The sequence below is a fragment of the Cololabis saira genome, chromosome 16 (assembly GCF_033807715.1).
Source record: "Cololabis saira isolate AMF1-May2022 chromosome 16, fColSai1.1, whole genome shotgun sequence".
Taxonomy (NCBI): Eukaryota; Metazoa; Chordata; class Actinopteri; order Beloniformes; family Belonidae; genus Cololabis; species Cololabis saira.
Window position 1 is genome coordinate 23,670,339 of NC_084602.1, and position 24,835 is coordinate 23,695,173.

At 41.0% G+C, this 24,835-nt stretch overlaps 1 protein-coding gene across 2 annotated transcripts; it reads right to left on the minus strand.

The window, feature by feature from the left end:
* Positions 1-457: 457 nt before the first annotated feature.
* On the minus strand, positions 458-22,048 carry slc35f4 (solute carrier family 35 member F4). Of its 2 annotated transcripts, none has more exons than XM_061743475.1 (7): positions 21,797-22,048; positions 3,515-3,815; positions 2,780-2,999; positions 2,559-2,684; positions 2,283-2,475; positions 1,749-1,838; positions 458-1,166 (listed from the first exon to the last, which is right to left on the minus strand). In XM_061743475.1, the coding sequence occupies exons 1-7, from the start codon at positions 22,023-22,025 to the stop codon at positions 925-927; spliced, it is 1,401 nt and encodes a 466-aa protein (XP_061599459.1). In that variant the 5' UTR covers positions 22,026-22,048; the 3' UTR covers positions 458-924. The 2 variants fall into 2 exon arrangements, with proteins under 2 accessions (XP_061599459.1, XP_061599460.1); XM_061743476.1 differs by lacking the exon at positions 21,797-22,048 and adding an exon at positions 15,838-15,975.
* Positions 22,049-24,835: the final 2,787 nt, after the last annotated feature.

A 24,835-nucleotide genomic window follows, 5' to 3' on the forward strand; every position in this document is an offset into this window, starting at 1 on the left:
CCTGGTATCCTCAGTGCCAAATATCAAGCGCTATAAAAGTGATGACAACCTTAAAACGTGGTCAAACCTTTACCATTATATCACAAATTAAGAAATAAAATTTACAAGGGGAAAAAGCCTTGAGTTGATATTCTAAAATGAAATAGAAGTCAAAGTAAATGCAAGAATAATATATTTCCCAAAGTTCGTGTTCCAAAATTGGTGCTCATTTTTATGGTGATGATTACATGTTTAAAAAAAAAAACAAAAAAAAAACCACATTAAGTAAGGCAATCTTAAATTTGCGGTCCAGCAGCATCAGCAGTCAATGCATCCTCGTCAGTGATTAAAACAACAAAATCATTACTGAAAATCTCTAAAATATTATCTGGAATATAAAATAATAAATAAAACAGTCACAAACATGTTGTCCTGCATTGATTAGGAATATACTTTGTGAGGGTTGTAAGTCTTTTATTTAAAAAAAAAAATCAAAAAAGCCTGCACATTACGCACAGTACAATGCAGTTATTGTATATAATACTATTCAGTAGGATTTAAAATTAATACTCTTATTGATACAGACTTAAATGAATATTATACATATATTACTGAGCCAAACTGCCCCCGCCAGTATTTATATTCACAGAATACAGTCTGCAGGGAAAGTCAGGAGAAGCCAGCCAGCTCTTGGTTTTGGTGCGTGCGAGGGATGGGACGGCGCATGGCAAGTATTTCAAGAAAGTAAATAATACTTTCAATCCTTCTGCGTGATCCATAAACGTTGTCATTTCTGTCCCGGTGTGTGCGGTGACGGGGGTTCAACTTCAGGGTGAAGTTTAAAGCTCAAGACAACACTTCTTTGTCTTGCTGACTGATGTGTCCTTGTGGACCAAGCATCCTGCTGCACCCCCAGGGGGAGTTAATATACAAGCTCAGGTCATGTCATGCTAAAGGAATGGACACGGTCCCATTTGCTCGACTGCGGCTTCGAGTGTTGACACTGGACTCTGAGAGTTCTTCACCGTGGTCCTCTGACTTCTTGTCTGCTAAGGTGGCGAGGAAACGCAGCGTGACGGAGTCCCATTCCTCCGGCAGCAGCATGAGCAGGAAACCCAGGCAGATGATGCAGGTGGCCGTCAGACGCACCACGCTAAAGATCACCTCATGTTTCAAAACATCCACAGCTAGAAATATGAAACAAGAGAGATTGAGAACAAAAGAGGGAGCCAAAGAGCAGCAAGGAGAAACAGGGCAGGGAGGGTGGGAGAAAAAACAAGAACAAATTGAGATTAATTACATAAAGTAAGATAAACCACAGGACACCGCGGCTGTAGGGGATGAGTGTAGCAAATGCGGCTTATAATCAGCACAGCGATCCACTTTATCCTTTGTGTCTTTGCAGTCAGGAGCTCTGGGACAAGTTGCCGTAACCCACTGACCTTCGTACAGTCCATCGTGGTTAAAAGAAAAGAACTCATCTGCAGGCATTTAGTGTCGCCTTGGCAACCTGATCCTCCCTCAGCGAGGTGATAGTTGCAGGGTCTGTTAGGCATTCTTGTGATTGGGTTTCCAGGATGAGCGAGGCAGACTTGCTGCGTAATCTGTTTGCTACAGTGGCTCTAAGTGCTGACCTCTTAATAAGAAAGCCCAGGATGTATGGCTATTTATTTCTTATCCCAATTTCATTCATTTATATGACAAAGAGATAATAATCTTGACATTGGATGTTCTACTTGGAGAAAAAAGAAAGAAGAAACAAACCCTACCTGCATTGCCTGGTACGCTGAGTAGCGTTCCAATGGAAATGAGAATGGGGTAAGTCAGCACCACTCCAACATGGACCAGGATGTTGAACACTGTTAAAGATTTCAAATGTTAATTACAGCTTAAATTATAACTAAGGATATCAACTATCTTATGAACTCATTTAGCAGAGTCAATATGTTTTTTTTCTCTGGGATTTCTTTAAAGTTTTGTTAACACTCTCTAGAATGTAACTTTCTAATTTTAGGAATATTGTCTGCAATAAATGTCAGTATCATATATTCTTATTATTTAAATAGCAGCACATTGCAGAGCCTCAAACTGACATGTAGAGCTCCCAAACTTTATCAGCCTTGTTTTCTTTCATTGTAAACTGTATGTTTGGATTTTGGTGGCTGGTAAGAACAACATCCTAGAATGAGTTCAGGAGAACCATTCAAGGACTTGCATCATCCTCGGACATGTTATAGATTCAACAGTTCATAAATCAGCTCAGAGAAAAGAATTGAAGGTCCTCAATAATCAGTTTTTCTCACCCAGCCACAGTCCTGCTAGTCCACACAGATATCCCCAGGGCAGCGAGGAGATCGAGCCCATGTGCTCTACCCTGGTGAAGTAGAGGATGAGGGGCACACAGGAGATGAAGATAAGATTAAAGAAGCCCATGGTGGACAGAAAATGAGCTACTTCTCCAAGGTTGGCGCTCCCAAGGAACATCTTGAACAGCACCTAGATGGTGAATCAATAATAAGAATCTCAGTTTGGTTCCGACAGTCATACAAGTCCAGCCTATAATACAGTTGAAGTCAGACCTTATAGAGAGCGGATGTCGAGGCGGAACCCACAGCCAAAGCCACACCCACAAACGAGTCACCATGGAAGCCATCAGCATATGCCATCATGACAATACCTGTGATGGCCATTATGGCTGCAACAATCTACAGACAGAGATTCAGAGCCATCCAAAATCACCCTTTAGAAATATCACCATCATATATGTGTGTCTTTGTTAATCAAATGTTTTCATACAGACCCGGACACCCATGAACCGGTCCTTGAGGACAATCCATGACAAAAGAAAGACGAAGGCCTTGTGGCAACAATATAGGGCAGACACATCAGTGGCGGTAAGTTTCTTCAAGGCTAGGAGATACAGGTAGTTGGTCAGTGTCCACAGGATTGAGAAAGGTGCTGTCCTCTTTACGAAAAGCTTCAGAGTCATTCCATCCTCTCCAAAGAGCTTGCTGCATTCCCTGTTTGACAGAAACATTGCAAGAGATAAAACTTTCATCAATAAGGTTTAACCTTTTATTTCTCACCAAAAGCCTTCCTAAAATCAAATGTTGGTTCATCGTAATTATGGATTCATCTTCAGTTATTTGGAGCAAAAGACCTTCAACAAATTTGGATTTTCCATAAGTAAACACACATTTTATGGTGCTACACCCTGCAAAGAGGGTGTAGCACCAAGCTGATCCTGGTAATGATTTCAGCTTGAGTTCATAAGTTTATTTTACTGGTAATGAAAACAGCCATATGATATTACAAACCCATTTTGAATTCAAAACATCTTTTTTTTTTTTTTTTTATAAAAAAAAAGAAATAATATTTACAATAACAATATAATTATCAATATTTCTCCCCCTTTTTTTTTTTACTTTTCATAACATTAATTAAACCAAAATAAATAAATAATAATAATAATAAAAAAATAAAAAAAATAAAAATAAAAAATAAAATAAATTCAAAACATCTTTAAGAGGATTACCTAAATTTCTGTATGGGGGTCTGCTTGTCCCGTGTGGTAACTACATGTCCTGAGTAGTAGATGGGAAATAAGAGGATGTTCCAGTTGCTGCTGAACCAGGAGATGAAGAAGGGACAGGAGAATGACTGGAAGGTTAGCTTCACCACCTGAGTGGTACCCACCCAGGAGGAGGAAACACACAGCACCATCAGAAGACCACCCAGCACCTTCAGAACTGTGCTCGTACATGTCCTGTAAAACCGTCTGTCTCCACTGGTCTCGCTACCTGGTGTGTCTGCATGAGACTCTGAACCCTCCTCTCCTAAGGAGGTGAAAAGAAGAGGAGGAAATGAAAGTAGTTCTTTAAATGAGTAAGTCACCATTAATCATAAGAATATCTCCCTTATCTCACTTGTGTCTATAGTTGTCCCGCTAGATCTTAGTGCTGCATTTGATACAGCTGACCCAAACCTGCATCTACAGAGGCTTGAACATGTTATTGGTATGAAAGGAACAACATTAGCTTGGTTTCAGATAGACTCTAATTTCTACATGTGAATTAGATATTGTACCTCACACACCAGAGTTGATTACGGTGTTCCACTAGGTTATGTACTTGGGCCATCATTTTTCACTTCATATATGCTTCCATTTAGTGTTATTATAGGGCAACATGACATAAACATTGCTATGCAAATGATACTCAGTTGTGCCAATATATGAAGCCGGATGAGACCTGGAAACTAACTGGACTATAATCATGTCTTAACGACATGTTTGTTGTCCTGAATGTCCAGAATCATGAATTTCCTGCTACGAAGCTCAGAAAAGATTGAAGTTGTTTTTGAACTGAGCACTTCAGAAATAGACTCTCTATATTTACTCTGGGTGGCATTACTCTGTCATCTACTACTGCTGTGAGGAACCTTGTACTGTAGTTATTCTGATCCAGATTTGTCTTTAAAATCACATATAAAACTGAATTCTAGAACCGATTTCCTTGTAATATAAATAAGGATAATCCTGTCTTAGAGTGACACTGAAAAAAACACGCATTTGTGATTTCAAGATTGCACTACTGGTATTCCTTGTTAGTAAGATTACCAGAAACGACTCCGAACAGCCTCCAGTTCATCCAAAATGCGGCACAGAGAGATTTGATTGATGATTCATGTTTCCTCAATGTTAGCTTCAATACTTGACTTCCTGGTAAATTCAGAATATAATTTAAAGTTTTTCTCCTCACACATAAAGCCACTGAGGCCCTAGCCCCCTATTATCTTAAGGAACTTACAGTTCAATTTTAACCCAAAAGAGCACTTGGCTCCAAAACTGCAGGTTTACTTGTGGTGCATACAGTTTCCAAAAGCAGAATGGGAGGTAGTGCCTTCAGTTATCAGGCTCATCTGTTGTGGAACCACTTCCTAAGTGTTCAGGGTGCAGACATCATCTGTACATTTAAGATTAGTATTACAACTTCCCTTTTTCAAAAAGCTTATAGTTAGATTTAGGTCATAGGTAACTTTATTGTCCCTGAAGGGAAATTCATTATACAGCAAGAAGAGACTCATTTTGAGGTGCACCTCACTGCACCTCAAAATTACTTGTTTAAATACTCTGTTTGTTCTGCAGTTTGCTTAGCAGTATCTGCAACCGCATAGCGACATCATAAATTCATTAAAAAGTGGGGTTTTTTGGATTGGCTAAGATGGACCGAACCTTCTTTGATGTCCCCAACTTTGTACATTTTCTTAAGATCTTTTAGCTTCAGGCGTGCAACCTTACAACCGTACACACCTTCAAAATGTAAATCTTTCACAATCCAAACCAATAAATGAAAGAAAAAGTAAGAACAGATTTAATAAAACAAGCGCATAAAATATCCCGTCAACAATAAAACTCAGAAGCTTACGATAAAATTGCATACACTGACTAACTGTTTTACTTACAGCATCGACAACTTTCTTTAAGGTGAATTTATCACCTTTAATATTTGTACTGATGCACAACTTCCACAGAGTGACTATTGATAGCGACAAGAGAGAAGGCAGGTGGTTTTATCCTAAAATCTGCTAATAGTCAGGGCCGAAAATTGAAAAAGCCCCTTAGAAAACAACATGGTAGGCATTTTTGAGGAAAAGCACTTTCTCTATTGTTTCTGTATGATTTTTTTGTGCTGAATCCATTTCTGCCGTATGCTAAGCTGTCAAAGTTATCGTTTAGTCATAATTATTGATTAATTAGCACAACTATTGATTTGTCGTCTAAAGTTAGAAATGGTGATCAGTTTCCTATTTGTCAATAGTAGATATATGATTGTTTGGTATCAATGTAAAGGGGACCTTCTCAGCTTTTATCTGAGCCCATGGTTGTGTTTTTCTGACAAACATAGAGGTCACACGGCCTCCTTAAACCATAAATTACACACATTTCCATACAATTTTTCGCCTAAACTATCTAGTTAATTTTATCTTCTGGGATCAAGAGATATCAACGACCCAAAAGACAACAACCACAATACCCAATGGACTTTGAGGAGTCAGGAAATGTATGATATAACCATACTTTTTCTTTGTGAGAAGTTATTATAAGGCTTGAAATAGCTGTAACCATCTCCGTCCCATTCACCACCATTCATTCTTTGGACCAGCATGTTGTAAAGACTACCACATTATTAGTAAGTAATATTCAAAGCCCTCAGTGATTTTCATCAATTTAATTCATCAAAAATTTCACTGAACAATCACATTTTTGCCCTCCTTGAACCACCACCTTACTGTGGTGGAGGGGTTTGTGTGCCCGAGTGATCCTAGGAGCGTTGTTAGGGAGCATTACGCCCCTGGTAGGGTCTCCCATGGCAAACGGGTCCTAGGTGACGGGCCACACTAAGGGCCTGATTTACTAAGATCCTAAATAAAGAGTACTAAATTGGGTGTGCACTGAAAAAGTTTGCACGTGCTGTTGTTGTGTGTTTTGCGGGTGATCAACTAAGAATGCGTGCGCAATTGATAACAGGTGCAAACCGCAGTATTTAAATGAGGTGTTGCGTGTCTTACGGTTTGCGCCATGGAGAGTCTGGATGGAAAGCAGGATAGTCGCAAGCGCAAAATGAAATTTGACGAGTTGGAGTTAAAGATATTAGTGGAAGAGGCAAATAAACACATTCATGAACTACAGCAAATAAATTTAAACATTACCAAAAGAAACGCAATATGGGAGAAAATCTGCGATAGAATAAATGCAGTTGGTAAGACAAAAAGAACGGCAGATGAGGTTAAAAGAAGGTGGCAAGATATAAGGCGAAGAACTAAAGAAAAAGTGGCCTTTAATAAAACTTGTGCAACCATTTTTAAAATAGCATGCAGCAGAATAAAGACTCTCTCTGCGTATTCTTTGATTTTGGCGATGTCGCCTCCTTGCCACAAAAACAGCAGCCATCGGTGCGTAATGCTGGGCACATTAGCACCTTCCTTTCGAACGTATTAAATACAGACGCAATCACAATCCCCGCAATAACTTTCAGGCTTGGTAAATCTCATTGCGTGTGGTAAATGAACCTATTTGCATTTTCCCCTCCCAGTATTTAGCGCTTTCTGGCGGGTACGCCCCATATTGATTATTCATCAGGGCAAAAGTACTAAATGAACAGCGTGTGCTATTTTGCTCATTTGAGAGGCGCAGTCCTCTTTGCACGCCGTTAGTAGATCAGCTGGCACATTGGTTTGCGGGGGATGTCAAGTTTGCACACGTTTTTACACACGCAAACCTTTAGTAAATCAGGCCCTAAGAGCGGTTCACGCCAATCATGGAGGAGAAAGAACAAAGGACTGTAACGTCGCCCGGATCGGCATCACCGGGGCCCCGCCCTGGAGCCAGGCCTGGGGTTGGGGCTCCTAGGCGAGCGCCTGGTGGCCGGGTCTTTGCCCGTGGGACCCGGCCGGGCTCAGCCCGAAACGGCGACGTGGGCCCGCCTTCCTGTAGGCCCACCACCCGCAGGAAGGACCGTGATGAGCTGGTGCCATGTGGACTGGGTAGCAGTCGTGGCGGTGGGGGGGTGCCTCGACGACCCAATCCCTGGACCAAAACCCTTGCAGTGGGGGAAGAGCCGGAGCTTGTGCGTGAGGTTGAGAGATACCGGCTAGCCAGAGGGGATCCGGTTTGGGAACCTCAGGATTTCATCTCTGCTTTTTGCAGATGATGTTGTCCTGTTGGCTTCATCAGACCGGGACCTTCAGCATGTGCTGGGGCGGTTTGAGGCCGAGTGCGACGCGGCAGGGATGAGAATCAGCACCTCCAAGACCGAGGCCATGGTTCTCCACCGGGAAAGGGTGGCGTGCCTTCTCCGGGTGGGTGGAGAAGTCCTGCCTCAGGTGGAGGAGGGCGTCCAGCCGCAGGGCGGCTGGACGCTCCCTTAGAGATAGGGTGAGGAGTTCGGTCACCTGGGAGGAGCTCGGAGTCGAGCCGCTGCTCCTTCACATTGAGAGGAGTCAGCTGAGGTGGCTTGGGCATCTGTATCGGATGCCTCCTGGACGCCTCCCTAGGGAGGTGTTCCAGACCCTTTCCAGACCCTTGACAAACATGCCCAAACGGACATCATTGATGTTCTCACTGACTGAACCCTTTAACTTTAACTTTAATCCAGGAAATTGGTTGATATTATTTTTAAATGACTTGATTAACTTAAACACATGATTCATCTTTTCAAAATTATTGTTACTGTTACTCACCCTTAATAGAGGAGATGAACACCACCACATATATTTGCACTGGCAACATCCATGTTAGCTAGTTGTCTCGCTAACTCGTTGTTGTGGCAACTCGCCACCTGTTGCTTTATTTGACTGCGGTATTTCAGCATCCTAACTGCCCACAAATTCCAGCACACAATCACCCACAAGATAGAAATAATATGGTGATATTATAAATTTTCTGAAACTGTATATGAAAGTGAGTATTGCTGTACTTGTTTTTTATGTCTCTGGTATTCCTAGGTGTCACAGAGTTAATACAAATAAAAATAACATAGGCGAAAATGGTGAAAAATTAACATTCTCTGGGGTTTCTGGAGCTCTATTGACCTCCAAGTATGTCAGAAAAGTTCAACTTTAGGTTTGAATGACAGCTATAGATGTCTCCTTTAAAATGATACCAAACACAGTATTATTGGAACTTAGGAATTGCTTGATCTATGAGCCTAAACCAGGATAGGCAACAGCGTTTACAGTCCAATTTACCATATGGGGTGGCCATTTTGAATGTGGGAATATAGAAAACCAGGGGTCTAATTTTTTTGGCATACGGTGGATTCTGGTTTGGGACACATTGATCTTTCAAAAAATGCTGTATGCCATCTTTTCCTCAAAAATGCCTACAGGGTTACATGATTCTGAAGTTACAGCCCAGTCTATAACTATGTCTTTGTCTTGGAGAATTTTACGTCTTAAAATGAACACTTACACCAATCTATAAAGTCTGATACTTTGGGGCAAAGGCCAAGGTCCGGGCCAATCGATAATTTGATTCACTGATGACATTTCTCTTCTTGTGTGTCATTATTACTGCACATAACATTATCCTCTTTTGTGCCTCATAGACCAAAATTGTGTTTTTGGTCTTTCTTTCCCGTCATCTCAGACCCTCAGGTGGTCAAGTCAAATGGCCACACTCCCTCATGTTTACTCAGGATGGAGGATTGCATCAAAGTGAAGATTCAGTACACTTTAAAATCTGTGAGCTGAACTGAAATTAGATGAAAGTAGCATCTGCTTCACATGTCTTCTCTGATTTAAAGGAGAATTGAACAACTATCAAAGTGTTTGATCAGGCCATTAATCAGGACGCTCAGGCCATTAAGTCCTCTAAACATATAAAATGATATATTAGCAAACATTGCACATTTTTGCACCGCTCTGCCAACACTATGATCCTGCGACTCCCTGGCTAGCGTCCCAGCACATAAGCATTTATTGAAATAGCTTTGACATCTCATGATGCAGCAAGCATTGTACACCCACTGTAGACATGTGTGCACAGAAACTTGATGCCCAGAAAGCCAGCGTAAACCTAACCACATGACATTCCACAAGAAAGTCATGCCAACCTTGGTGCTCACTCTGGGCCTTAACTGTGCTGTACAATACGGGAGGTGCTGTGTGTGAGAATTTCCGGAGAGAGCTCAGATCCATTCTTTACCTCTTAACAGGGGGATCAATTTACACTGCTGCCTGCGCTCTCCCTGCAAGCTCAGCACGTGAAGCTCTGCCATCTCCACCACTGCTACGGATACTACAGCCCTGCAGACGCTGGAACTTGCATCTTTGCTCTGCAGCAGCAGAGCATCTCGGGGGTGCTCATTATTGCATCTGAGAGTCTTTTGTCTGTTATTTGCAAAGAGATCTCAGCAACACGTTAAGCCATGGAACTCCAACTTGTGCCAGTAATGTTTGCATTGAAACCGCGTCATATCTAGAAAAAAACAGTCTCTTCCTTCATAACAATAACAACATAACAACATACTTGTAATATAGTGTGAAGAAACCCAAACTATCTGATCAAATTACCAGTATCTCTTAAGAATGCAGTTTAAGACTATTATGTATGGTCCAATCTCATTCTGTATTATACATTTTAAGTGTTTACTGAACAGAAAGAGAGGAAAATGCCACCCTTATTTTAATCACACGCAGCTAAGTAGGTTCATTAATGCATAAAGTGCTCTGAAGTTTTGCCAAACCTGCTCTATAATTTTAATAAATTCATGAGATCAGTGCTGGTGCACAGCAAGAATAATGAAGAGATGGCTCTAACTGCACTCAAGTGATTATAAAGTCTCAGACGGAGTGACGTCTGCGTGGAAACACTGCAATGCAAGTAAAAGTGCTGCATTTGAGCCTTTCATGAATAAAAAGTACAGTCATTCTTCAGAACATTGATAATATCCTTGTAAGGCCCAGTAGTTCTTTTTTGTTCTCTGTAGGGGACATAATTTTTTAAAGGATATTTGAGCAGGTGCTATAATTGGTATAACTTTGTTTTGAAATGTTTTATTTAAAGCTGCAGACAACAGTGTTCTTATGTGGTTCACATTTGTTTCTTTTATCACGAAATGTTGCTTCAATTTAGCCTAAATGTTTGGCCTAAAAATTTTTTTTTGAAATGTTTGCAGGGAAATTGGTGCTAGATGGAAAAGCTCAGAAGCATCTCAAACATCTGCAGCTGTCAGGCATATGGTGTAAAAAGTAGCCAGATGTAACTCAAAAATTATATCCTGTAGCAGGTCATTTCCTCAAATTTACACTTGGTAAAAATACTTTCCAACACTTTCCAGCACTGCACTGCAGTACAGGCTCTCCGCCTGTCCACAGCACATAACAAAATTACCACCGCTAACAGAGTGACCAACCCTTACCAGGCTCTAAGTGGCAAAGTAAACTTCTGGAAAATATAAAATGATCCCCACTTATAGAAGTAGACTGCCTTCACGCCCTCAGAAATCTCAGCTAAAATCTTTTACCTTACAGTTTATTCTGGCTGGGAGCAAGAGCCACAGTATGTGGCGAAAGCAAAATGTTCGACACCAATACAGTTTTATTTCAGCAAGATCATCCAGGGATTTGGTCTAATTACATTCTGTCACAGCGAGGATTCTCAATCAAACTAATGAGCCTGCTGGTAGCTAAGTGGAAAACGGAGATCTGATATTTCTGCGAGTTAGAGACAGCTCTTTTGTTGTTTTTCATCTGCCATCTAAGATGATTTGGGTTTCATCGCATGGACAAAATCTTAAGCTTTTAGTGCTGGAGCTCGTCTGTTCTGAGGTAAAAAAAAAAAAAAAAAAGGAAGAGAAAAAAAAAACGCCGCAGGCTGATCTGGTGCCAAGACACAGTGATGTCATACCTCATATTTCTCTGCTTTACAAAAGTACAGTAGCTCTCATGACCAATATTATGTTATTTCTAAGTCCTGATGGCTAACAGTACGCACTGGCAATTAAACATACAGTATATTGCAACTTTAAATATGATTAATTTTAACATGGAATAGCTGACTAAGATGGAAAATTGAGAAATTGAAAGCGTCACTGTTGAAACATTGCTTCAAAGGTTTATTCACTCTTAGCTCCTGTTCAGAGAGATAATCAAGTCTGTGACGCAGCCTGCTGCCGGAACCTCACATTTCATTACATTCATTACATTCTGTGTTTTATTTCCACCTCTCACGCTGCCTGCCAGCAACACTGATGAATGGGACCCCACTTAATGTAATCAGACGCCGAGAGTCATATATGCAGTGAGAGGTTTTGACATGTATGCGCATTGAGCTCTTAATGAACGATGTCAGATCATATGCTGATAGATCATATAAAGTGTGTTGTCACTCTGTACTCTATTTTGAAAGTTAAAGGTAATTTGTTTTCTTGTGAGGCTGCTAATAAGTGAAGATTAGACTGGAAAAACAGGTGGCTTTAGGTTTGTTTTGTTAGTTTTTTTCTCAATTGTTTAAGATAAACACTGAGCAAAATTTGGTAGGCAAAAAAACCCCCCAAAACAAACAGCTATACATGCACTATCATGCGTAACTTCAGTGCATTTAGATCGTCAACTCTGCCATTTACACATGCAGTTACAGTGAACTCAAGGATGCTCACTTTGATAAACTCCGAATGTTAATTTTGGATTTCACAGGGCAAAGTAAAAGCAGCACAGCAATAAATAGGAGTCCTCCATATCAAAAGGCACCTAAGTGCATGTGATACCTTTAAGAAAAAAACATATAGAGTCAATAGAAATATAATAGCTTTATAATTTTAAGCAGATTATGTAAATCACTTCTGCCAGTAACTCGGTTTAGGTAAACACGCAGCGCATGTACAGTGAAGTACGAACGGCAGCATGGGCCTCTGGTTCTTTCAGTTTACCTTCAGAGTTGGGGCAGGTCAGGACCTGAGTGCTGTATGAGCTAAGAGGAGCCACTCGGGCCGAGTGCTTCTTCATTCTCCACTGGGGGCACCACACACTGTCCTCCTGTATGTATGTGTGTGTGTGTGAGTGTGTGTGTGTATAGAGATGTGCCCTGACTGCTGCAGCTGCAAGCTCAGCAGCTTCTCCTGCTCAGTCCGTACATCCTCAGGCTCCTGATCCCGCCGCACCTCTTCAAGGTCTTGATTGCTCCCCTGGTTCTGCAGATTTCTGTCAACTCTTCTTCTCAGCACTCCCGTCCCGAGTCTAAGGTCCTCTGCAGCCCAGCGCTCTCTCTGTCTGTTACTGATGCCCTCCGCCTGTCTGGATACTGACACAGCTCAGTAGAAGTGCATCCAAGTGGAGACTCTACTGTTGCACTGTCATGCCGCGATCCAGCATTGCCACTGTCTCCAAGGGAGACTGAGCTTCAAGTGTGTGTGGCATGGCACAATCACTTCTCTCATCTCTTTCTATCCTTCTCCTACCCCCCATTCTCTCTGTCTCACTCTCTTCTCCCCTCCTCTTCATTTGTTCCACAAATCAGCAGCTTTGTTTGAAAGGTAACTAAGCAGCCCCGGCTAATTATGCTGCGTTAGCGGTGCCCCCTCCTTTCCCTCTCTCCTCCTCTCCCCTCCCCTTTCTACCTGACCAGCTTCCTCTCACTTCCTCCACGCTCTTGTCCTTTGCCTCTCTCTTTCTTCTTGAGAGATCTCCTGCTCATCACTGCTCCTTGAGAGTCAGATTATTTGCGGAGCCCCTTCTCGTTGCCTCAGCCACGGGAACATTAGTCAGTTTTAGATACAATACGAAAAAGACTGAAAGAATGCACCTGCCAATAAATGACATTCCCTGTTTGGGAGATGTATGTTCAGAAGCAGTTTCAGAGTTTTCAGTGCTTCAAGAAGTGGTGCCAGACTCTATTTCATCCCGGGTCACATCAGCGTTAAGGTCAGTGTCAAAGGGCCAGTTGTACAGCAACTGCAAGACTACTTAAATGTATCTACTTTTTTAAAAACATAACTGCCTCTGCATTAAGCATTATACAATAAATGTAAATTAATTGCTATTGTAGATGTGTGGCAGACACTTGATGGAGACACCTGCCTTCAGGCCACAAAAGGCATAAATGTTTTGACTTGCCTTCTATCTTTAAATTGCCTTCAATCATCATATTTTTTTTCCTTTCTGGTACATTTTTGTTTTAAAACTACGACTTAATCCCAAAGTGTCTGCATGAAATAGGGTCATTTGAGATACTGCCTTCCAAGGTGCAGGTAAAGTAATCAAGATGTATTGTGGGACATGTTATTATGGTCAATGTATGTTTCTGTAACAGTGGAGAGTTGTATTGTATCTACATAATTATCTTAAGATGTTTCCACTGGCCAGATAAATTGATCTGGCAAACTAGATTTGGACCACAGGCTTTTAGTTTGACATGTCTGGTTTGGAGGAACAATTCTCACATCTCCGTCCTAAATGTCTATGAATTACTTTTATATGCTGTCCTCATAACAACAAAAACACAAATCATTTTAAAGTTTCCTGTGGGCTTTGTGGGGACAGTTTATAACCTAGCTAATATCACACATGAACTATCTGTAGGTCTGTCATCACCCTAACTCTCTGACTCTTACTGATAAGGACATCGTTCTCACATAAAAAACTATTATAAATTAAGATTTTATTTTATTATTTTATTTATTATTTATAAAATAATTTATATTTATTTATTATTTTTTTATTATTTTTTGCCAGTATGAACTTTTGTATGCACAGAAAAAAACAGTAAACTGTAAAATTTACTCCTAGATCACGACATTCTCAATCTTCAGTGTGTCAGACTTATTTGGTTCATTAGAGTTTATCTGAAGGGTGAAAATGTGAAGACGTTACAAAAAAAAAAAAAAATCCTCATCATGCTTGAAATTTCAACTAGTCTGCAGCAGTTTAACCTTGAAGCATCTACAAAGTGAAAGCACTGCTCCAAATATTGGGTTTAAATAGAAACATTTATATGCGATAAGCATACTGGATATGCATCTCTTTACTTTTGTTTGCAAACTTTTCAGAGCAAATAAAATTTTACATTAAAAAAATCATTAAATATAATGCTGCTGTTTCAATAAAGGACCTCGGTACCTTTATTCCATCACTATTGCACGTTTAAGGGAAACCCTCCCACCCGCCTCCTGAGTCAGCCTCCTGACTGTGGAACCAAGTTTCCATTTCAAGGAAAGTCCTCCAGTCATTTAATCTCTATCTGCGGTTCATCAACCTGAAGATTTAATGGACCGAAAAATTGCTCTGGCCTCCACATCAACAGTATGTCAATGCCTGGATAACATCTAGGCATTGATCTTTACCATATGGATCCTGACATAACCACTGCCACACAGAGGAGTGCTGCTTGAACTAAAAAAACATGCAGAATCAAGTACAAAGTGAGGGTTGTTTTGCTGTAAATTTGCTCAGACATCTATATTGTATCAGAAACATCCTGAGCCCTTCCCCTGCTCATTTGTCTTCTCTTCCAGTGTCATCAACTAAAGTTCTGGTAAAAGTAGGAAGACTATAGCAGATCTGAGCAATGTTTACTGCGAAAGTACAGGGAACAACAAAACACCAACGGAGGAAATTCCAGGATTCAGATCTGGAATTTAAAAAGAAAAACTTTCTGATATCTCTTTTCAGGACAGTTCCGTAAAGTGAGCGATCTTTATTGCAACGGTCACTCACCGTTACAGAATACGTGTAAGACCAATGTAAAAGGAAAGAAGTGATGTCATGAGGATCAGATCGATGATAAACTGGAGGTATGGATGCCCCAAGGACGTTTAAAGTTAAAAATAGCTCTGCTCTTGAGAGGAGCCAACGACCAGACAAGAGGGAGGCAGAGAAACAACGCAGTCAGCAGAGCCCGGGATGTTAATCACTTTCAGATTAGGAGAAATACGTGGAGAACCGGAACCGCAGGAGGCCGAGGCTCACTCTCAAATATTACATCAGCAACTCAGTCTTTTGAGGTATTTTCTTTTTTTCCCCCGACGCCGCATCTCTCCATACAAGCGCAACTCCAGTTAACAGGTTTAGTGTATGTTTTGTTTTCCTTCAACACATTTCTAACTAAAAAGACCAGAGCAGCCTTGATGATTTGCTTCAATTATACTACTTTCTTCTCTCCTCTACATGTAAACATCCAACTAGAGTAACAGTAACCGTCCTGCTTTTCAGGGTAACTGCAAACAACTTACAAAATGAGCAAAACATAAATGAAAATCTTACAGCTGTGACTAATGAACTAGAAAATTAGTGTGTATAACAAAACAGTCTGCATGCATTACAGATCAAAGCACAATATAGTACAGCATCCTGGCTCTTTACCTCCATAGCAACAGTGGTTCTCCTGTGCGCACTGACGCATACAACCCATTCTGGCTCTTTTGTCATTTAGATGAATCAAATACTCCACAGTTTATGGTAGAAGGCTCTTTGTCTTCAGGACCTCTCTGTTACTCATCACATCTCGTCGAGGACCAGAAGCAAAAGAGCAGAGAGACACAATGCTTATTTTAGCTGAGGGCGAGGGCTGGAAACCTCTCAATATATTTCTGGCTCTTAGTCAGGTGTGTTTCCAGTCACCGTACCTCAGTCTGCCATGAAGTCGACGCGAAGTCGGAATTCTGGAAGATGATGACACCAAGTGGTAAATGTGACTGATTACAACACGAGAAGACGGCTGTGGCAAAGATGCACAGAGAGGATGCATGTGACCGATAATAAAATTAATTTTGACTTGATAACAGTTGCAGATGCCAGAAATCTGAAGAAAAAAATTAAAAATTGCCAAAACTGCCAGAGTTTAGAGGCACAGTGCTCCTCGTGCTGTTGCCTTGTTCGGCTGAACATAGTCTGGAAAGGTATGACTTATTGAATTTTAACAACTCATACATTTAACTTTATTTAGTGGGTTTCCATTATAATGTATTCTAAACCTTTAAATACTTTTAAAAATACATGAAACAAGATTATTATATGCATAAGCAGCAGGTGATAGTAATGCTCCATCCAGAACTGCAGAATAGGAGGACACAGTAAGATGGATAAACGAACATGATGGAAAGCCTGGCGACAGAATAGAAAGCACAAATATATATAAAGCCAGCTGGATGGACAGACACCATCAGCAGGATACAAACCTCACATGACTGAGCAAAAGGCCATTGTTTAACTCATTCACCTACCACATTCTAGTCTCTGTGCTGACTTTATTGCTCTTTAATGCCTCAGCAGATCTGGATTGAAAAGCTCTGTGACTAATATTTAATGTCTAATATCTCTGACACCTAATAAGCTGAGTCACGGCCAAGGAGAGCTGCAGCAATGTCTTCCTTCATCAGAGTTTTAAGTGGATTGCATGATATCACATGATCATCAGATACAATTTCTCGCCCTGGTTATCTTGTATCATGCTGCTAAGGAATCAAAATAATAACTTCCCATATGTCACCTCATACCAAAACGATACCACTAACCATATGCAGTGGGGTATATATTATACAGTATATACTACCTGTATTTCAGTGGCGTGTGTGATAGATTTATTTCCGCAGTTATATTTATTGACCACAAGAGGGCGGTGTTAAGTTGCGCACGTCACTGCAGCTCTGCAGCAGGAGTCGTTTTTACTCCAGGATCATTGGGGTCCATGAAGTGCGCTCTTGCATCAATATTACTTAAGCTTACAGTAAAGTCGTTTAAGGACATACTCTCTTGGTTTTAGCCAAAATACTGAATGTACTGGAAGCTATCGCAACCTCTGACCAGTTGCGCTGTGGTATGTGCACAAGTCAGCGTTTCTATAACTACTGTCGAGAAATACTGCATCCATTACCTGCAGGGTGTGCTGCTTACACTCAACACATAAAAGACTAACAGCACCCCAGGAGCCATTCAGGCAAAGCTCATATCACATTCGTTGGTCTGGTTATAAATAGCCCAGAGGGTTTGCAGGCGTGGGATCAGGACAGTTCAAAATAGGTATGTGTGCGTTCAGAATGCATCAATAAGAGAGAAAACTCACCTGCTGTGGACACTATCTATAAATACTTTCATGTTTGCAAAGTGGATTGCCTGTGTCAACTCAAGCAAGGAATATTGTTTTATTGCTCTCTAGACTTTCTATCGGGACAGAGATGTACATTAAAACACACTGTCCACTCGATATTATTTCCCTTCTTCCTTGATGTGATGCCAGTGATGAACAACACTGGCATAATGTTGGATGGGCTGCAACTAAAAGTAACTGTCACTTTGCTGCATTGTAGTGCTGTGTGCACAAGCTGTCCACTTTTCAAAATAAGATACTATGAACACATTTTTGCAATATCTTTAAGAAGATTCTGGAAGGTGCACAAGCCATCATTATGCGCTCCAATAGGGGCCTATGAGGGCGCCTGGAATATAGGGTTATTTCTTTTTGTGAGTTAAATATAGTTCCCAACTCTCTTCTTGGATTCTTTTCTGTAGTTGTCTAAGATGATAAGATATATAATATAGCTTCCTGCTTCTTTATGATTGCATTTACTTGCCAATGATCTCTTGATTTCATGAGTGTACAGTAAACCCAGTCCCTCAATGTAGTCCACAGTCCCCCTCAGGCATCTTCTGATTCAACACAGATGGCAAGTGGCGAAATGAACACACTGGCACCAAGATCTTACTAAATACATCATCACCCTACAGGCTTGGCAGCAAGAGCCTTCTCTTCTATTTGCGTGCCCCTTGTTTTCTCCTCTGTGGAAACTTGGAAATCCTTCATCCACTCAAAGCAAAACAAACCAAAGTACACGACTGATATGCACTCAGGGCAGAGAAGAAAATTACTGTTCACAATCCTGTCTCCAGGAATTAGCATGCACGTTCAAGACGGCGGTGCGTATGAGCAGTTTACTCAGACGCACTCGCAGTGACAGCGACAGCGTGTTCAAGAGCTGTGCAGGCAGAGGGGAAATGCTGACAAGTGTGCCTCCCAGAAGAATACCTCTGCCGACTAAAATCATGAGAAACACACAGCTACAGATGGTGGATTTTATCAAGGAAATGGAAAACATCTTTCATATCGACAACCACCCCCCGGGCTGGCGGATAAAGTTGTAAGCTCTGTAAATCTTTCACAATCTACACCTGCTTCTAACAACAGAAATTACATCACACAAGACAACCTGTCTTTGATTTCCTTTCCTGCAGAAAACAATGCACAGTGCACTGGAACACACTGGGGCCTGTGAATTGGAAATGATTCATTCCTAATTTGTTTATCTGCTTTTTTTCCCCACGTAATTGTTAATTTATTTAATCTTTTTCCGTGTATTGAGTTCACAGCTCAGGGAGATGTAGTCTGTTTTTCTGTCAGTGCAACGAGCTGCACTCTTAACCACTCCGAAGTTTCACTCGCAGTCCTCTGTGCTGGTTACACAATTGTTTCTGACTCCCTTGAAGCGTTCAATCTTTTTTCAATTTAAAGCTTTGGCTACTCCTCATTAATCAGGTATTGCCTCAGCAGATTAATCTGGATGAGTAGATGTACTCTCGAATGAAATGTGTGATTGCATTCATGGTTAATCTACTGCAACTGACACCCCTGATAAACAGGAGGCTGTTAATGAGACAGAGGCTCATTAAGTTTTCCACAGCTTCGCTCTAAAAATCCATTGAGGTGCTCTAAACTCATATAAAACAGCCTCAGCTGAAACCATTCTCAGCTGAATGAGGCTCAATCCTCATTTCCCTTGAGACCTGAAACTGGTTTGTCAGGGTAATGCATTGTGTCAAGGAATGCCACAATTTCGTGACAGATCTGAGGAGAAAAGTAATAAGACTGCGTCTCTCATTCATATGCATTTCCAACTCGCGATTTTGCAGCTGAGCTTTTGTAATGGCCTGAGGGAGATGCTGCAAAGCTTGCGTGACAAGTTTTATTGAAGAGTAGTGGAGGGTATCAGAATCTGAATCTCAAGATACTCACATATACATTCATGTGAAACAGAAAGTACACTTCTGTCACGTTTAATGTTCTACATACAGTATGAGGGCATAATTAAGAAGAATGATCTGCTCCCTACCAAGTCTTAAAATGGACTGAGCCACAGAAACACCATGATTATTTTCTTTTTCAGCAGTTTTGTTTTACATTTACTGATGTTCCTGCTATCACTGTCCTAATAAAACTTTATCGGTCTGACAGATGGCCTTGTATTCGACTCTAGAGTATGTCGGCATCCACGGTTCACGGCCAGCTCAATGACTACAAGATGGCTGAGTTTTGTGGCTGCAAAATGAATCCCATATCATTACACCCCACTCCCATGCTGGACAGTTTGTTTCAGGTGTTTGTATTTGGTGATGTATTTGGGGTTTTCTTTAACATGGCACTTTTGGACAAACATCTCCATTTTGATCTTGTATGACCAAAGGACACTGTTTCAGAAGTACTGCAGTTTTGCAAACTTACAGGTGGTGCCATGTTCTTCTCAGAGAGAAGATGCTTTTTCCTGGAAACTTTTCCAAACAAACCTGGCTAAATCTTATTGTTTGTAATGCACTTTATCAAGGCTCATGCAAAGTGAGGCCTGTAGAGTCTGACCCCAGTTGGGGTGAACTGGCCAGGACATCCTTTTCAATATAGTTTTAACAGCAATTTTTAACCTGCATGTTTCAGATATTTCCCTGCTTCAACAAACCTGATACAAATAACTGTGTCATTAACAGACTTGTGCAAACCTTGATGACAAGCTGATGATGATCTATTCATTTGAATCAGGTGTGTTGATGCGAGGAAACACCTAGAAAATGCAGGACAGCAGCCCTCGATGACCAGAACTGCCCATCCCTGCTGTGTAATGATGAAATCAGAATAGTTTGGAAATGGCCTTATAAACTTTCCCAGATTGCTTCTCTAAGATTATTGCTGATGTCCTTCCTTCTTTGCATATGTACGCCTCGTTTTATGTATAAATGCTGCAGATAGGCCAACTGCTTACACCTTTGCTTTTACAGAAGTGGTATCACTTGCAGATGATCAGTTAAACAAGTTCATCTGGACAGCAGCACCTGGCTGCAACTTGATGTCCTTTTAACTCCTGCAGAGGCAATAAAAAGTGCTGCTGGTTCTTCACACACTGCTTTAGTATTTTTATGTAGTTTCTCTTTAATAAATAATGACACAGTGACTCGACATCTCAGCTTACATTTACAGAGTTTTAAGACTTAGTAAAGCTCAGTTTTTTTATTACTATTATTATTTTTTTTTATAGGTCATTAAACATAAAAGCCTAAAAACTAAAGGAGCTTTTACTTTCTTTTTCACATACTGTATATTAGCAATTGCATTTCCAGGGATATATTCATATATAGTTTGGGCTTTTTCCTACCGTTTGATATGTGTTCAAATGCAAAGGAGAGGTCAGTTATGCAACACAGAGAAGAGAACCGGTCTGCTCCAACAGCCCAAGCCTTGTAAAGTTCTGCTGCAGACCTCTTACCTCATTAAATGCATACATGTACGTGCAACACCACTAACTGGCTTTTTCCAAAAAAAGAAGAAGAAAAAGAAGAAAAAAGGTGCAATTGTTATCATTTCTCCTGATATAAGCCCAATAACAAATGAGGGGCAATTTAAAAAAAAATAAATAAAAAATAAAAAAAATCATCCCTGAACAAAGTGCATTTTCAGCTCTTTCCTTCAGTCCCATATCGTCTCGGTGTCAGCAAAATTCTAAACATCCCCTCACCAATCAAAACAAAACTGACAAAAGGAAATACACGCTGTTGAAGGATGATCCTATATCTCCTCCATGTCTGAAATAGAGCAGGTGGGCAATATTCACCTGCACCACGGGAAGAGCTGTGGTAATGTAGAATTGTGCTTTAATACAACATGTTTGCAAGTAAACATTTATTATTGAGCAGCAATGTCAGATGCTGTTTGCAGACTTCACCTACAGAGATCTGATGTAGGCTGCAGTTCAAGTGGTAGTAGTTTGAAACTGAACTTGGGAATCAACTGAAAGATAATATCCACAATTAAACCAAAAGCAGATTTTAGTTTAGGAAAAGTAGAAACTAAATCGTTAAGGAGAAAAAAAAATGAAAAAATATTTATAATACTCACGTATAACTATCATTGTATCAGTTGAATTTTTATTTCTTTTAATGAGCATACAGATATAATCTATCCATGCACCAGCGTTGATTTCAGACTTCTCTCTCGCTGTAAATGCGGGTTTCTCGCTGTCTCACACCTGCACAACTCTTACTTAGTTTCTGCATCCTTTTCACTCACTTCTGTGACTGGAGTAGCCCGGGTTGTAGCCGTAGTAGCCGGTAATCCTCAGGATGCGGTCCTCTATGTCGTGCAGCCCGTTGGCCGTCACCTTTGGGCTGCCGTCCAGCAGCGCGGCGCAGCCGCCGCCGACCGGAGGCGCCTTGCCCGGCAAGTGCGTGCTGTTCAGGGGCTCCAGCCGGATGCAAGGTTGCTCCCCACTTTCCAGAGCACTGTCGCTGCTCAACATGGTAGGTCCGAGCTGACAGAGATCAGGCAATAAAAAAAGGGACGAGCCCAGATCACCATGCATCAACAATTAGCAGCAGGAGCAGGAGGAGCAGCAGGAGGAGGAGGAGGAGGAGGAGGAGGAGGAGGATATCCACATCCACGTGCGCATTCCTTCACTGATGCTCCCGGACGAGGACCAAGGTTATCAAACTCCAGCAGCCTGGCAGACATGAAACACCAGGGGGCGTGTCACTACTATCACATGATTGAATCTGTATTCAATTAGACATTGACATTAGAATACTTTATTGTCTGTGCCAATGGTGACAGAAATTCCTCTTTGACAGGGCTCACAACCACATTCACACATTCCCACCAAGACACATTACAATAGAAAACGAATAAATACATTAAAAATACATTAAAAAGAAAAAGAAAACAGTAAATAAGTTAGAACAGACATGACTAGTGCCTGTTGAAAGTGCAATAATCTATTTAATAGTGTTCAGGATGATTGTGGCAGATGGAATGAATTATTTTTTGTAAATGTGGATTTTTATACCTTCTGCCTGACGGCAGTAGTTGACATGAGTGGTGGATGATGAGAGGATGATGAGAGGATGAGGGGATGAGAGGGGTCTTCTGTGATCAGAGTGGCCTTCCTGATCACAGAGCGGTTGTAGAGATCAGACAGGGGTGTGTGTTGTAATCTGCATATTTTGCTGGCCTGGTTTATTATTCAGGAGAGTCTGGTTTTGTGTTTGGTGGTGTGCACGTTGTACCAGGTTGAATGTAATCAATGAGTGAACGGTAAACCAGAGTTAAAATGTCTTTGCTCATATTAAATGTCCTTAGATTCCTCAGCAGGTGGAGGCGGAGGAAGTTTAAAAGAAACTGTAGTCCGCATCAGGATTTTTTTCTTTCTAACAGCATATTAATTGCATTTTTCATCTTTAATATAAATTATACTCAGAATAAAACAAAAGTAGTTAAAGATCTACACAATAATGAGCAATTCGGTGGCATTTTATATAATGAATAGATCATATGAAATATAATGATAATTATTTATGTTATTATACTTGAAACGTTGAAACTGAGAAGTATATAGCTTACATTATTTTTTACAAATGTACAGTGTGATCATTAAGAAATGGCTCAGGGGTGATAACAGTTAAAGAGTAGTGTCATCTTTTATTGATTGATTGATTGGATGATGGACCTTATAGAGAGTAGCTCACGGTAATAACATTTTTGGCAGGTGTGAAGGAATGCTTTCAAAAATATGAAATGTAATGCTTGAATTTTATCAAATGGCAACGTCACATATGAGTAAATGTGCACTTGCACTCAGTTTTTGATGGATTGTTCTGTGGACGTAGGCTGCCTCAAGTCTTTTCAAGTAATTCCAGACAGACCTGTTTGCAGGCCAGAGCTTCAGGAGCTTCAGGAGCTGCATGCTGCCCTGTTTTTTCCTTGCCACTGTTTGGCTTAAGGTTTTGCTCCCACTAGGGGAGTTTTTACCTGCCATTGTTTATGTAACAATTGCTTGGGGGTCATGTTCTGGGTCTCTGGTGTCGTCTAGAGACAACTTAGAGTATGTCGTATTAGACGATATATAAATAAAATTGAATTGAATTGAATTTAACTTGATGATGTTAATATCATGACTTTGTAGGGACAATACCATCACCAGACTTCAGGACAGTGAATGGGTGTGCAAGGGTCCCATTGATTTATACTAAGTAGATGGCAGTGCAGTGCTACACAGCTTTTTAAGGGAAGTGCACAATGTATCTTTCATCCTTTGCTCTGAGTTTTTTTTGACCAACCACTACACCTACAGTCTTCAGTGTTGCCTGCTCATTTGTGATTTGTCATGAGCCTGAACAACACATGCTGACACCCCTGTCTACTTTGAAGTCTATGCCTGGGAGAGACCTTGGTGGTGTATTATAAATATGCTTTGCATCTTGGTTTTGTCATCTGTAGCAAGGCTAGTGCTACGGGGGTCACCCGACAGGACAGAGGACACAGGGTTTCGTGAGGAAATCTTTATTTGCACACAAGACACACGTGCCAGACTCAGCAGCTTCCTCCCAGCAGAGACCTCTTGCTGGTGTGCAGCTGCTCTTTATGAAGCCAGGCAGGGTGGAGAGGTTGATTGGGCACAGGTGTGCCCAATCAGCTGAGTGGCTGCTCCTCCACCCTGCCACATCATCCAAGTACATAAAGTCATTAGATTGCAGAAAAGTCCCCGTAAAGGTAAGACTAAAAACTAAGGCTGTCGGTACTCTTGGGTCCCTGGCCAGCTCTGCATTAAAAATTGATTCACTTTCGTAGCAGAAACTGCACATGCTCATAAACGACAAAATAGCTCAAATTGATTGGTGATTAAACAGTTTAATGGATCTGGATCCACAGAGGCAAGCTAAAACTTTACCATGTGAATGGATGGATGGATGTGGTGTCTTCTGGGCTAAATAGCAAGCAGATTATGCAGCTTATTATCACAATACGAAGGCCAGCATCTGCGCGTTGGGCTCCAGGTAGAAGGAGTAACCTGCACGTCTAAGAAGGTACTATTAATACTGACTGATATCGACAGGTTTTTAAAGTTTTTTATAGTGAAGGGTTATCCAAACCAAACTACATTCTTCACATTTTATAACAGTAAAGGTCACACACCGGCCTGCCCACACACTGAAACGCTTCACACAATAAAAAGAAATTGCTGAAACTTAAAAACAGGAGGATGTGTTGAGCAGATGAAATCCTACCGCTTAAATCATAAAGCATGGGGGGGGGAAACAACCCCATGCCTTTGAA

Bases quoted from the DNA above. Each gene is read 5' to 3' on its own strand.
- slc35f4 (XM_061743475.1), bottom strand. From the start codon at position 22,025: ATGTTGAGCAGCGACAGTGCTCTGGAAAGTGGGGAGCAACCTTGCATC. The intron at 3,816-21,796 runs GTGAGTGAAAAG...TCACCTCCTTAG, and splicing joins GGGCTACTCCAGTCACAGAA to GAGAGGAGGGTTCAGAGTCT. The intron at 2,476-2,558 runs GTCTGACTTCAA...TTCACCATCTAG, and splicing joins CGACATCCGCTCTCTATAAG to GTGCTGTTCAAGATGTTCCT.